Genomic DNA, 14,703 nt, shown 5'->3' with positions numbered 1-14,703 from the left:
ATATATATATATATATATACACACACACACAGTAGACAATACAATAAGCAAAACAATAAGCTAGACACAGGTAATCACAAATACTTTTGGCTTTAATTTAATTTTAAATGAATAGTACACTCAAAAAGCCATTCAAGATATAGACGAGTTTATTTCTTCATTGGAACAGATTGAGAAATTTGGCATCACTTGCTAACCAATGGATCCTCTGAAGTGAATAGGTGCCGTCAGAATGAAAGTCCAAACAGCTGATAAAAACATCACAATTAATCCACACCACTCCAGTCCATTGGTTAACATTGTAAAGTGAAAAGCTACATGTTTATAAGAAACAAATCTATCAAGATGTTTAAAACCATTGTTTCTGGCCAAAATACCATAATCCATAATAACTCCATGCATGCCCTGTTGTCCTCTCACATCAAAACTAGGGTTGGGTACCGAAACCGTACCCATGTAACCGGTATGTACTAGAACCGAATCAGAACGCAGATTTCGGTGCCTCATTTCGGTGCCATGCCTGAGCAATCGATTGAAATATTTGTCCTCTGGTTCTCCGAAATGGATGTAAGAAGCATCATCACCGGCACCGTACGTGAAAAATAATTTTCCCGACTGAGAAAAAAGAAAGCTCTAATAATACAAATCCAAAAAATCTTTGTAGTAACGCGAGTGTCCATGTTGTTTTCACTTTCCGACTTAAAAGCACATCTCGGGAAATGAGAGCATTCGAGGAGCGTGTGAATGCAGTAATTACACTTGCTCTGATGGCAGCAGATAGCCTTCTGTTAACTAAGCTAAACATGCCTAAATTAAAATGTCTAAAGCTAACTTAAAAAATACATCGATTAGCAATGGATTATAAATATACTTAATTATTATGAAAATATCAGAGATGCCTTGAATAACACAGATAAACTATATTGTTGCAGTCGAGTGTTTATTGTCTTTGTTTTATAATTTAAAATGTTTATATGTTCTGTTTACTCAGTTACAGCTATAATAGCAATGGCAATGTCTGAAATCGCCCCATATACCCTCATTCACTATTCCCTACATTAGGCCACTAATTCAGTTCTAGAGACATTTTGTTACACCTTTACTTAGTGATTATTTTGCCTTATGTCTGTTCTAGAGACATGTTACAGCTTTTTGATAAAGCTCTAATTGGTTTTCTTTTGGAAATATGTTTCAAATTCACACTGAATGCATTAATGACTGTAAAGCATGTCTGTGTGTCAAAATCGTGATTAAAATCGAAATCGCAAAATTGATCAAAGAAATCTCGATAGGTTTTTTTGTCCATATCGCACAGCCCTAAAATCAAACCCCAATAACATATTTGTTTAGAACTGTTTTGGACTGTTTTCTTGTAAACTGAGCTTGATCTGTGCATATATCACCCCTGATTCAGACAAGACTTTCTCATGGGAGATAGCAAAATTATGAATACAGCACTCAGCTTTTAGCCGAAAGCAACAATTTTAAGTTGAAACTGTCTTAATGATGGATTTGTTTCTAACTAACATGCAGCTTTTCAATTCACAAGATGTTAACTGATGGACTGGAGTGGTGTGGATTATTGTGATGTTTTTATCAGCTGTTTGGACTCTCATTCTGACGGCACCCATTCACTGCAAAGGATTTATTAGTGAGCAAGTGACGTCACATTTGAAACCTTTTTGCCACATTTCTTGAAACCTTTTTGTTATGCGGTTCTGTCATTATTATTATTATTTTAAATAGTATTACCTTCATTACTGGGTTTAATTTTTAGCTTTTATTTATTTACAGTAAAAACTTATATTTTACTTAAAATGTATATGTTATAGTTTTAGTTAACAATAACCCTGCCTCAAAGGTCATCATACCTGAACGATCATGTCCTGCCTGCCACAGAGGACACACAATGGCACAGGTGTCCCACATAAAAACATCAGAGAACGTGACGCCCCACGGCAGGAGAAACCAAGGAGGAGTTGAGCTACTCTCACACAACAACTGTCCCTTACCACCCTTTTATAGGCCACGTCAAAAACAATGTGTGTGCGCGTGACATGGAAAACATAGCAGTTGGTCCCTGAAGCCTGTGCACATTTCCATGGGCATGTCCAGAAGAGGCCTGGCAGAAGAACACACATCCATGAGAGCCACAGGGCCAATCCTTTTATAGAGCACACTGGCAACTCCTTATGTAATCTACTACAGGCACTGTTTGAATGGGGTCACTGAATTGCAAAGCTTTTCTCAGGCCAAGATCTACTGCAAACTGGGCCAGTGGAGTCCAGACTCAGAAAAGACGGTTTAAGCAAATTGTATTGGGGGCAAATCCCTAATCCTTGGTTTAAACTGTTTTTCTCCGCTCTCTAATACGTTCTTGATGTGAGTGCAAGCTTTCCTAATAGATTTTATGTTTCCAGGTTTCATATAAAATGACTTGAGCTATACATCTTTCAGATGCTGTAATATGATGCAAGTAATATCACTAAATGATGAAAGTACTAGACACACAGATTGGCTCTCTTGGGACTGAAAAAACAAAACATTTGCTTTAATTCTCCAGCGGGACTGCATTACGTCATGCCTTGGACAGAAGCTTCACAATTTACAAAAGAAGTAGCAGTCAATGGGTCCTATGACATCCCAAAGTCAATTATTAGAACATTTATTTATTTATTAGCAAATTTCTCTTTTACATCACTGCTTCTGAACTGCCTTGATTCTATTATCTCACACTTAATGCCACGGTCGAGAAAGACGCAAAGCACTAACAGAAAACTTAATAGCATGAAGGACAAGATATTAAGCATACAAAACAGTGCTTGTTTGTGCAACTCTAGGTGACCCCTATACTTAAATAAATACTACACATAAATATATGTCATTAAAAAAATAATCTGTAAAATATTTTCTAATGACTCTTATGAACAGATTATTTTTGGAGAATCAAGCACTCAGTATACACAACCTGTGTAATCCGATTCCTAAACAAATGACTTGAAGAAACTATCAAACTAAAATATCGTTACCAGTGTAGTCTGATTTTGGAATGAATGACTCTTGTCAGCAGATTACTTTTGGTAAATTAAAAAAAACACACAAGCTTACAAATTGCACAACCAATGTAGACCAATTCCTCAAGAAGTTACTTGTAGGATTCTTTTAGCAAATCTAACTAACTTGATGACAAATTACTTGTATGGTTTAGTGAATCAAAATCATCCAGTTATAAACATTTACCAGTCCGTCAAGACGTTTACTGAATTTACTTGACTCACTTACTAAACCTCAATTTATTCCATTCATCATGTTTAAATAGAAATTAACCAAGAAATACTACTGATTTTTTTTAGTTAATCTAACTTGTAGAGCAACCAATCAATTTCAATTCATGCACAAATGACTCTTATGAGTAAATCTTATTAGTAAATCAAAAACATCGACTCCACCAGTGCAATCTGTTTGTGTATTGGATGAATCTTATGAGCCAGTTCTCTTATAAAGAATCAAAACAGACACCTCTGGTTTCAGTTCCTGAATTCATTTAACTCACTTTCCGAGCTGAAAGTTAAAGGGATAGTTCACCCCAAAATTAAACTGTTATCATTATTTACTCACCCTCAAGTTGTTTTTAACCTGTATGAGTTTGTCTTCCTGTTAAACACAAAAGAAGACTGTGAGTAACCAAACAGTTTCTGGTCTCCTCTGATTTCCATAGCATTTTTTATAGAAGTCAAGGCGGAACGGCAACTGCTTGGTTACCCACATTCTTCAAAATATCTTCTTTTTTTGTTCAACAGAAAGAGAAACTCATACAGGTTTTGAACAACTTGAAGGCGAGTAAATTACAGAATTTAAATTTTTGGCTGAATTATACCTTTAATAGTTTAGTCATCGTCATACTCTACTCGAAATTATGCAAACACTTACTTTTTTATGTTCTGCATAAAACACGTAAGACTTCAATCACTGTGGACTTGTTCATATGCTGTTCATATGACAACGTGTAGTTAAAGATGCGCAATATGTGTTTTGTTTTAATCAAATGTGTTACCAGATTCGTTTATTATTGCTATATATTTACGACCAATTCATGTACTGCATTTAATTATCTGCTTTTGGAATCTGATCTCATCATTAGCAACAGACTGCTGGCAGCAGTAAATACAATATGAATTGTATAGTTATTTGATTCCCCCCCCCACAAAAAATACTGAAAGAACCGCTACTGAACTAGAATCGTTCAGATAAATCAGATCCAGAATCGATTCCCATCCTAAGCTGGGTATGGATATTCAACAAAAGGATCATGGTTTACAGTTACATTTGCTACTGTTTCAATGAATAGCATCAGATGAATACTTAAACCCGGTGTAATCCCCAAACTACATCTAATCAACAATAACAGCAGGAGATCGTGACTTCTTCCTGCGTATTATCTGTAAAAGTGCTCTTCCTCAAGGAATCCGTCTGGAAGAGATCAAAACATGCGATTAAAGAAACCCAGTTTTTTACCCTCAGCTCGTCTCGTTCGGCCTCCCAGCGGTATTTCTCGGCTTGAAAGCGGCTCCACTCGTACTGGATGAAATGTAAGATGCCGGGCAGCGAGAGGCCCGCGTCCCCGTCCTGCGGGTCTCGTGGCTGGGAGGATCCAGACATCGCCCCGGTTGCCGCTGCGGTGGGAGCGGGACCGAGCACAGCCTTCGGCCCGTTCGGATTGCGCCCCGCTCCGCTTCCTGCGGGGCTCTGGTTCGTTCCTCCCGCCACCCCGCCGGATCTTTCCGCCTCCATCAGAGCGTTCGCGCTGTCGCCGGAGCCAGGAGGTGGAAAAACAGAAGAATAAGCCACACTTTTAAATACGAGTCCAAGCATCACGAATGGCTGTGATTGGTCCATCCTGACTAGTGATGAGAAAAGTAAAAGGTCTCGTTGTAGTCGCATACCTGCTTTCATTTTTCTTCTGCTGAAAAGTTATTTTATATGCTCTATATTGTCAATTGCGAAACTGAATATTCAATTTTTTTAATTAATTGATTTTTTTTTTACAAAATTGCAGATAAATTCATTTTAAAATAAATATTTTTTATTTTATTTGAATCAATGTTACATCAAATAAATATATAAACTATTTCCACACTTAATAAAATAACTAATAATCTTGCGTACAGATTACACTTAAGTTAAAAATACACAGTAGTGAAGCGTTAAAAAGAAAAATATTTTTAAACCCATCCTGTTACAGCTAAGCCCCGCCCATGTGAGAACACAAGTTTCACGCTACCTGTCATTCTACCCGCTCGTTCTATTTCTATGGGATTGATCGAGGCGACCCAGTTGTGCGAGCTTCCTGCTACATTGTGGTCTTCTCTCGGGCTTCCTTTGCTCATTTCCGAATTAAGCATGGGGAAGAATAGCAAGAATACCGTGCAAACATGGAATACATGGAAAATACTGTGCTGATGAGGAAAATGTTGAATCAACCTTAAAATGTTAGTTCTTACAATCGTGATTTCTACCGTTTTGCATATTGAAGATGCGTGTCATTGTGTGTGCATGCTTTCAAGATCAGAGGCTGCATGATGCATCGATGGTTGTAGGCTTGTTTGGGTTTCATTTTGCATGCATGTTCTATATTTGGAAGAACTGTCTCAAGTGATCAAATGATAGTTTCTCAAATACTCAAATCTAGAGCTCATCTCTAATTGGGACAGCAGCTTGGAACATCTCTTTATATTTCTTGGTCATCTTTGTTGGCTAGACTTAGTAGTGATGACTAATAGGCTTTTTTCAATACAAACTTGATCTGAATTTCCCAAACAATTACCTTGTACTTTGAAGAGCTCAAAGTGAATTTGTTTATTAAAATTTTCTTTGTTTTGTCTCCATGTTTAGCGGGGTTTTTTTTTACAAAATTGCAGATAAATTCATTTTAAAATAAATATTTTTTATTTTATTTGAATCAATGTTACATCAAATAAATATATAAACTATTTCCACACTTAATAAAATAACTAATAATCTTGCGTACAGATTACACTGAAGTTAAAAATACACAGTAGTGAAGCGTTAAAAAGAAAAATATTTTTAAACCCATCCTGTTACAGCTAAGCCCCGCCCATGTGAGAACACAAGTTTCACGCTACCTGTCATTCTACCCGCTCGTTCTATTTCTATGGGATTGATCGAGGCGACCCAGTTGTGCGAGCTTCCTGCTACATTGTGGTCTTCTCTCGGGCTTCCTTTGCTCATTTCCGAATTAAGCATGGGGAAGAATAGCAAGAATACCGTGCAAACATGGAATACATGGAAAATACTGTGCTGATGAGGAAAATGTTGAATCAACCTTAAAATGTTAGTTCTTACAATCGTGATTTCTACCGTTTTGCATATTGAAGATGCGTGTCATTGTGTGTGCATGTTTTCAAGATCAGGCTGCATGATGCATCGATGGTTGTAGGCTTGTTTGGGTTTCATTTTGCATGCATGTTCTATATTTGGAAGAACTGTCTCAAGTGATCAAATGATAGTTTCTCAAATACTCAAATCTAGAGCTCATCTCTAATTGGGACAGCAGCTTGGAACATCTCTTTATATTTCTTGGTCATCTTTGTTGGCTAGACTTAGTAGTGATGACTAATAGGCTTTTTTCAATACAAACTTGATCTGAATTTCCCAAACAATTACCTTGTACTTTGAAGAGCTCAAAGTGAATTTGTTTATTAAAATTTTCTTTGTTTTGTCTCCATGTTTAGCGGGGGGTTTTTTTATGGACTGCGGTGAATTAAAGGCACAACTAAAGGGTCTAATATGGAATATGTCCGTCAGTCTTTTTTCCTGGATGGGATCAGCTGACACATCAGGAAGACGATCAGCAGAAACTGATCTGGTCAAAGAAGATGCTTCATCAAATATTCAGCTCCCAAACGCTTTCCACTTTGCTTTCTTTTTGACCAGACCAGAATGATAATGTTCAAGATTTCAGGGTTCCTCCCGCCACCCCGCCGGATCTTTCCGCCTCCATCAGAGCGTTCGCGCTGTCGCCGGAGCCAGGAGGTGGAAAAACAGAAGAATAAGCCACCCTGTTGCTTGAAGTGTCCACCGAAGCCCTCTTCTGTTTTCCTGTCCGATACAGATAGGCGAGTACTCACACACACAGGAAAGTGCCAAATAGTGATCCACTCCTACTACGGAATGGCTGCAAACGCTACCCGCTCATAACTGCTCGATATGAGTCATAAAGCTGGCTTCCGCAAGGGGGCGTTTGGCGGTTCCATAAGCCTGATCCTCCATTGAGGTAAATTCAAATCTCAAGACGTTTTTTTGTTTTAAATGTCTTTGTTGGCTAGACTTAGTAGTGATGACTAATAGGCTTTTTTCAATACAAACTTGATCTGAATTTCCCAAACAATTACCTTGTACTTTGAAGAGCTCAAAGTGAATTTGTTTATTAAAATTTTCTTTGTTTTGTCTCCATGTTTAGCGGGGGGTTTTTTTATGGACTGCGGTGAATTAAAGGCACAACTAAAGGGTCTAATATGGAATATGTCCGTCAGTCTTTTTTCCTGGATGGGATCAGCTGACACATCAGGAAGACGATCAGCAGAAACTGATCTGGTCAAAGAAGATGCTTCATCAAATATTCAGCTCCCAAACGCTTTCCACTTTGCTTTCTTTTTGACCAGACCAGAATGATAATGTTCAAGATTTCAGGAATTCGGACAGGTTATAAGAGTCAAGATTTTCTGTCCTCTTTCTATTTGAGATTTCACTTACTGTATGCATCATAAAAGTGTTTAACCACAAGAGCCATAATGCGTATCAGTTTTTGCCAGGCTCTGTTAACAGGAGCAATAATTTTGAATTTGCTCATCCTATATTATGTCTCACGGGCCCAGCAGCAGATGATGGAGAAGCGTCGGGAACAAAGTAAAGGCTTAAAGAAAGCCTCTCTGCCTGTGGCAGGACTGGGAGCTATGGGTAATCTGGTAGGTGGAAGCATTGTTGGAGGCGCCAAAATGGGAGGCCTTGAGGCCAACATGCGTGGTCCACGCGTCACGATCCTCGTTCTTGAATTTGAAGACTTTGAAAACTACGTTGGTGATGTTGCACGCTCCTTTTTGCGCCAGAGACCAGAGTTGCCCTTCCTCGCTGTAGCCGAAAGTCCACCGTACCCTCCTCTGGCGCTTCCAGAGGGAGCCCGGCTCCTGGTGTTGTCACCGAGCCCTGACCAGCCTCCACAAACTCACCGTCCCGAGTTCAATGTGCAGACGGAGTTTGTTTTGTTAGTTCCAGATGGCGTCGAGCTGGACCACGGCCGACAAATCGAGCGTCTAATTCGGGAACTGGAAGGGGAAGGTGGCGGGCCGGTCCGACTCGTTGCCGCCCCCGTGCTGACCCGCTCGGCGGTGCAGTGCTTGCACCTTCGGGTGAATCTGCGGGAATGGACCGCGACCTACACCCCTGCGGCCTCAGGGAGCAGCGGCAGCGTCTGCACAGCCCTGCAGGGAGACGCCGTGGTTCTTATCCGCACCGAGGACCTCTTCAATCTCTCGGTTCCCTTAGGGCGCCCCCTCATGTCTTCCTTGTTTGTCCAAACTTCTCTGCGTGGTTGGAAGGTCAAGCTCCTTGAGGGACCTTCGTTCTCTGCAAGTCATCGCCCGCTGTTTAGCTCAGCACACAACCAGTGGAAGGCGGACAGTCGCCTGAAAGACGCCACCAATCACCTCATGCGTAGCTTCGGGCTGAAGCGCGTGGTGCTGCCTGATGGTCGGGATCAGTGGTTTGGCTGCAGTAAAGAGACCGCGCGATGTTTCGGCACAGTGCGTGACGATACACCGGAATACCTCTACCTAGAGCGCTGGACTCCTCCTTGCTGTATGCGCTCCCTACGAGAGACCACTAAGTATGTTATCAATATTTTGGAAAACTCTGGTGTGCGTTACTGGCTGGAAGGGGGTTCCTTGTTGGGAGCAGCCCGACACCAGGATATAATTCCATGGGACTACGACGTGGATTTAGGCATCTACTTGGAGGACATTCCGAATTGCGATTACCTAAAGAACCTGGACTCCGGCTCACTGGTGGATGCTAATGGCTACGTGTGGGAGCGAGCGGTCGAGGGCGACTTCTATCGTGTGCAGTATAGTGAAGCCAACCATTTGCATGTGGACTTGTGGCCCTTCTACCCCCGCAATGGAGTTATGACCAAGGACACTTGGACTGAGCACAAACAAGACGTGGAGTTCCCAGAGCATTTTTTGCAACCCCTGGTGCCAATGCAGTTCGCCGGCATCACCGCTTATGGTCCGAACAACCACCGTGCCTTCTTGGAACTCAAGTTTGGGGAAGGGGTTATTGAGAATCCCCAGTATCCGAACCCTGCCAAGAAAAGACTGGACAGGAGTCGCACGTTAGGACCGTAACGAGCAGTAACTCGATGTGCCACAATTCCACAACACTGCATTTGTTGCATTTCTGACATTTTAAACTTTGTAGAGTATTACTATCAGACTGAAGGTTTTGAACTGTGTCCGATCACTTGAACGTTCGCATTTCTTGCCGATTTTATTTATTGTATGTGTGTTGTGGTTTGGGGAGTCATGAGTCCCAAAAGTAGTCTAAATATACTGTATGTAACAGTGGTAATAAAAGTTCTAAAATCTAAGGATGTAATATTTCACACTGCAGCATCCCAGGAATTCACAAACAACGGTCAAATCTTTTTTTTTTCTGTAATACATGAACATTAATATATCAGTTTCTGTAGCTATTAAAGGTAACATTTTATTTTAAGGTGTCCTTGTTACATGTTACATGTACCTACTATTATAATAACAATACATTATACATAATTACATGCAAGTAACCCTAAGCCTAATCCTAAACCTAACCATATAGTAAGTACATGTTGTTAATTAATATTACACAGTACTTAAATGTGTAATTACACTGTAACAAGGACACCTTAAAATAAAGTGCAACCCAATTAAACACTGAACAAACGTTAGATTTTTAAACTGACTGCCAGACAAACACCAGTTTTAAAGAGCCTATATCGCTTATTGCATTAGTGCATCATTTACAGTAAGTGCTGGCATATGGAAATCTGATTCATGTTTGTAGGTCCACAAGTGAAGCATTTAATTAACAACCCAGGCAGCTCATTAAAACCTTGAAAGGACTTCACTGCTTTTCAACTTAATGGTCATTATTATACCACCATGAACTTTGTAGAGTGTAGGATGTTTTTGTTGACATGTGGTGACACTGGTGTACGCTGATGTTGAAAGAGGCTGTAATGTTTTTTTTATTTTTTATCTGAAATGGTTTTCTTGTGTAAATGGTTGTAAATGGAAAAGGTTAGATAAAAAAGCCAGTGAAAAGAAGCTACTGTTTTATGCACATTCACTTTATTAATGATATTTTCACCATGTTGCATGATAATAACTGTACTTTTGATGTTTTGAATTGTTTTGACTGTCGACTGTTTGACCTCAATTTTGTTTTAATGTAACTCATTTTTGTTTAGTTTTTTGTTTTGTCTTGGTGGTTCACAAATATACTATGTAATGTTCATTATGTAAATGGTCATTACGACCACCAAATATTTAACAAACAGCATAACTCCAAACTGAGACTTAATATTTCAGTGTATTTCAGATGTCTGGAAATAAACCATCACACAGAATTACTTTTAGAGTTTTTATTGTAAATATTACAGTTACATAAACCACAAGGTGGCGCAATAGGACATGAAGTCTTCAAACATGCTGGACTTTGTTACTGCAATGCTACCCAGTTTATACAGTATCATTACTGCGCAAACCTTCAAAGCCTCCCTAAAAAAAGTGGCTTTTGTTTACAGCGGTGCATTTTAAGTCTTCAGGATCTGATAATTCATTCTGACTTAATCAAACAGATATAAGAGGTCTGCTGGTATCTTGTGAAACCAAGTCTTGCATCGCCCTAAAGGCGTGTATTTCGCAATACTAACTGCTGACTATACAGTATCTTGCTTATTAAACGGCCCCTTGCCAAATAAATGAACGCACTTACTTAATTCGAGTCATAACATTTCAGTTTGAGTTGAATATTGCGCGATATGAGATGTGAAACTAGCACAGCTATGTAGGAAACCAGCAACCATTGTATAAAATGTCTAAGCACAGAAGGCCACAATTAACCACAGTACACCAGAGAGCTGTATAATAAACATGATATAAATATGATAACCAAACAAGTGGTTCAGTTATCCTAGTTACAAAATCTTCTGGGACTCAATGCTTACCTCATTTTAACAACTTGAATTCATAATAAAGAGGACATCACTGCTGATTTATTTAAAAAAGACTTTATTCTACAGTCTGTGTGGAGTACATTCACTAGTTTTCTTAACCGTACTCTTTGGCATCAAGCAGCCCATTTATGACACAACCACACATTAAACTCGCACACAGACTACGCTACAGCCGCCTGGAATGAGAAGCCTTTACAGTACTGGCTTTTAAAGGAGTGATGTCAGTCATGCAGAACATCTGTGAGATTTGAAATAATACACCTGTGATTTGAAATACAACTTGAGCGTAAAACAGAACAGAAATGAGAGACTGTTAATTATGCAGATTACAAGCACCAAAACCCCATATTTTAAGAATATATGTTGTTAAATTAATATAAAAAATGAGAAATGTTTCTTTGGTCAGATTTAACCTTTCATCGATCAACTAGAAGTCAAACTGATTTCTACAAAAATGGCCTATTAAGTCTTTCTTCTCATCACTGTGACAAACATTTGGTCAACATACAGTACAATGGCAATTGTCTCTCACCCTGTCACCCGATACCTTCGTTCTGCTGGTGTGTTTAGGTTATACATTTATATATATACATTATATATATATATATATAAACTGAATAAGTAATCCAGTTCAACTACTAGTTACAGTTAAACATTCACCAGTTAATGGTGTTAACAGAATACTCTGCCTGATATCTCCTCGTAAAGTTAACTATCTTTAGAAAATGGCAGGCATTTTATGTGTGCTATTCTGCAATAATACACAGAAAAAAAAAAGATCTCAGAAGTACACTTTCAAAATGCAAACAAAATTGATACTATTGACACAAAAAAATAAATTTAAAAAAAGAGACAGAAGCCAAACATTTTAACACATCCAACATGTTCCTACACATGTTCCTTATTCTAGCTTGAATACAAAATAAAAAAAAAAATCTCAGTTCCAGTCTTGATTCATGCTCTAATCCAGTGGTTCCCAACCCTGGTCCTGGAGGCACCCCAACACTACACGTTTTAAATGTCTCCTTAATCAAACTCACCTGATTCAGGTCATCAGCTCATTAGTAGAGACTCCAAGACCTGAAATTGGTGTGTCAGAGAAAGGAGACATGCAAAATGTACAGTGTTGGGGTGCCTCCAGGACCAGGGTTGGGAACCGCTGCTCTAATCTATGGCTTTCTTCTTAAACGGATCTGTTTACACCTCTTGACCTCAGCTGCTTATCAACTTCCACATAGGGAACTCCCTCACCTGCAGGCTTCAAGGCTCTTACCCAAACAGTCTCGGAGCTTTAAGACGAGGAGTACTTTGCATGTGACCCATATATCATTGTGCTTACGTTCCTGTCTGACCTTAGGATACAACTTGACCCCAAAGAGCCTGCCGTGAAATGTAATGGTGACTGCATAAAGACAAAGACGCAGAAGGTAAGATGTTGTCTCTTGACTGTCAGTCAGGCTTCCTACACCATTCTTTTGGCTCCTCTAGTAGCAAGTTTAGTGAAGGTATTAGCACCTGTTAGATGGACCTACATCTGAGGAGCCTGAGGTGGTATAAAGGGAATCAGCATGAATGAGGTATTTCAGCATAACGGACCATAAAGCCGATTCTGCGGATGCTTTGGCTTATTAGATGTTTTGCATGAAAAAGGTGTTCTGAGGTTTAACTCAATAGCATATAATCAGAACTATTAGGGCATGTGTAATAATAATAGTAATATAAATAGATTATTTTAAAAGGCCGGACTGAGTTTTTTTTTTTTATAAAAGGAGTAAAGCAAATATAAAAAAAGAGAAAAAATCCAAAATGTCTGACCAGCATCTAATAAATAATTGTTCAAGCATTTTTCCATCTAAATGTGCATACGTTTTGGCAGACTCCTTTCATAAAGAGCTGGGCATAGAGGAGGGTCAAAAGGATGTAGTCTTTGTCCTGTCTTAATCTAAACCTGTATCTCTCTCATGGTCACTGTGTGGATGCAGAGATTGATTTAGTGAGATCAGACAGGTCGGGAAGGAAAGTTTGTTGAAATATTGTGCAAGTCTACATGGCGGACTCCTTTTCACAGTGTTTCGGGCCAGCGACCTCTTCCAATTCAAGGTTTCCCTGTTTTTCGATGAGCGGAGAACTTTCTGGCCTGGAAACGGGGTCTTCTTCCTCCACTCGCACTTTATTTAGCTCCGCCCCCTCTTTACTGGAAGTGCGGTCCACGAAATACTGCAGAAGACCTGCTCCGTAGGCGTCGCCTTCAACATTGATGACGGTGCAAGTACGGTCGCTAAATGAAGAAATATAGAAAACAAAAAAAAATTATCTTCACTGTACAAAAAAAAATTGAGGACATAAAATTAATACAAGCTTTATTTAAAAAAGCTGTTGTATTAACACAATGTCAAGGCCTTTCCACACTGAGCGCGATGCGAAAAAGCGAAGCGAATCGCCGACGAACGGTTCTTTCACACCGAACGCGAAACGATTGTTCGCCTTCTGCTAATTCACGCCTGCACGCTAGGTGGCGCCGACCAACAATACATTTTTCCTCAGATATGTATCTCGTAAATGGATTTAACATCATCCGCTGCTCTTTTTTTTTTTTTTTTTTTTTTTTATAAAAGGAGTAAAGCAAATATAAAAAAAGAGAAAAAATCCAAAATGTCTGACCAGCATCTAATAAATAATTGTTCAAGCATTTTTCCATCTAAATGTGCATACGTTTTGGCAGACTCCTTTCATAAAGAGCTGGGCATAGAGGAGGGTCAAAAGGATGTAGTCTTTGTCCTGTCTTAATCTAAACCTGTATCTCTCTCATGGTCACTGTGTGGATGCAGAGATTGATTTAGTGAGATCAGACAGGTCGGGAAGGAAAGTTTGTTGAAATATTGTGCAAGTCTACATGGCGGACTCCTTTTCACAGTGTTTCGGGCCAGCGACCTCTTCCAATTCAAGGTTTCCCTGTTTTTCGATGAGCGGAGAACTTTCTGGCCTGGAAACGGGGTCTTCTTCCTCCACTCGCACTTTATTTAGCTCCGCCCCCTCTTTACTGGAAGTGCGGTCCACGAAATACTGCAGAAGACCTGCTCCGTAGGCGTCGCCTTCAACATTGATGACCGTGCAAGTGCGGTCGCTAAATGAAGAAAAAAAAGACAGAAAATAAAAATTATCTTCACTGTACAAAAATAATGAGGACATGAAATTAATACAAGTAGCAATAAAAAAAACAATTATCCTCGACCACTCTTGATTTCAAATTTGTTTGTGCAAATACTTCAAAATAATAATTAATGCTTAATATTTTAACAGTTATCTAATTTTATAAGATATCAGATTATATATATATATATATATATATATAAATAATTACTAAAATACAATCATCTCATCATATTTTATTACAAATTTGTTTATTA

The 14,703-nt window shown here is 39.2% G+C and overlaps 3 protein-coding genes across 4 annotated transcripts in view; 1 reads left to right on the top strand and 2 right to left on the bottom strand.

The window, feature by feature from the left end:
- The window catches only part of LOC107752278 (striatin-4-like), a 26,977-nt gene extending 22,135 nt beyond the window's left edge, over positions 1 to 4,842 (bottom strand). The window contains exon 1 of the mRNA XM_016568213.1: positions 4,516 to 4,842. Within this exon, the coding sequence (XP_016423699.1) occupies positions 4,516 to 4,791 (276 nt within the window). The 5' untranslated portion in view covers positions 4,792 to 4,842. The remainder of the gene's footprint in view (positions 1 to 4,515) is intronic.
- A 2,663-nt stretch (positions 4,843 to 7,505) lies between these two features.
- Positions 7,506 to 9,745, top strand: LOC107752280 (fukutin-related protein-like). The gene has a single exon (XM_016568216.1). The coding sequence runs from the start codon at positions 7,812 to 7,814 to the stop codon at positions 9,420 to 9,422; it is 1,611 nt and encodes a 536-aa protein (XP_016423702.1). The 5' UTR covers positions 7,506 to 7,811; the 3' UTR covers positions 9,423 to 9,745.
- A 4,146-nt stretch (positions 9,746 to 13,891) lies between these two features.
- The window catches only part of slc1a5 (solute carrier family 1 member 5), an 11,612-nt gene continuing 10,800 nt past the window's right edge, over positions 13,892 to 14,703 (bottom strand). For both annotated transcript variants that reach the window (XM_016568214.1, XM_016568215.1), the window contains exon 9: positions 13,892 to 14,420. In XM_016568214.1, coding sequence (XP_016423700.1) covers positions 14,186 to 14,420 — 235 coding nt within the window. In that variant the 3' untranslated portion in view covers positions 13,892 to 14,185. The remainder of the gene's footprint in view (positions 14,421 to 14,703) is intronic.

Source organism: Sinocyclocheilus rhinocerous, unplaced genomic scaffold (genome assembly GCF_001515625.1).
Source record: "Sinocyclocheilus rhinocerous isolate Xijiao unplaced genomic scaffold, SAMN03320098_v1.1 scaffold1012, whole genome shotgun sequence".
Taxonomy (NCBI): domain Eukaryota; kingdom Metazoa; phylum Chordata; class Actinopteri; order Cypriniformes; family Cyprinidae; genus Sinocyclocheilus; species Sinocyclocheilus rhinocerous.
This window is presented reverse-complemented; position numbering and strand designations above follow the sequence as displayed.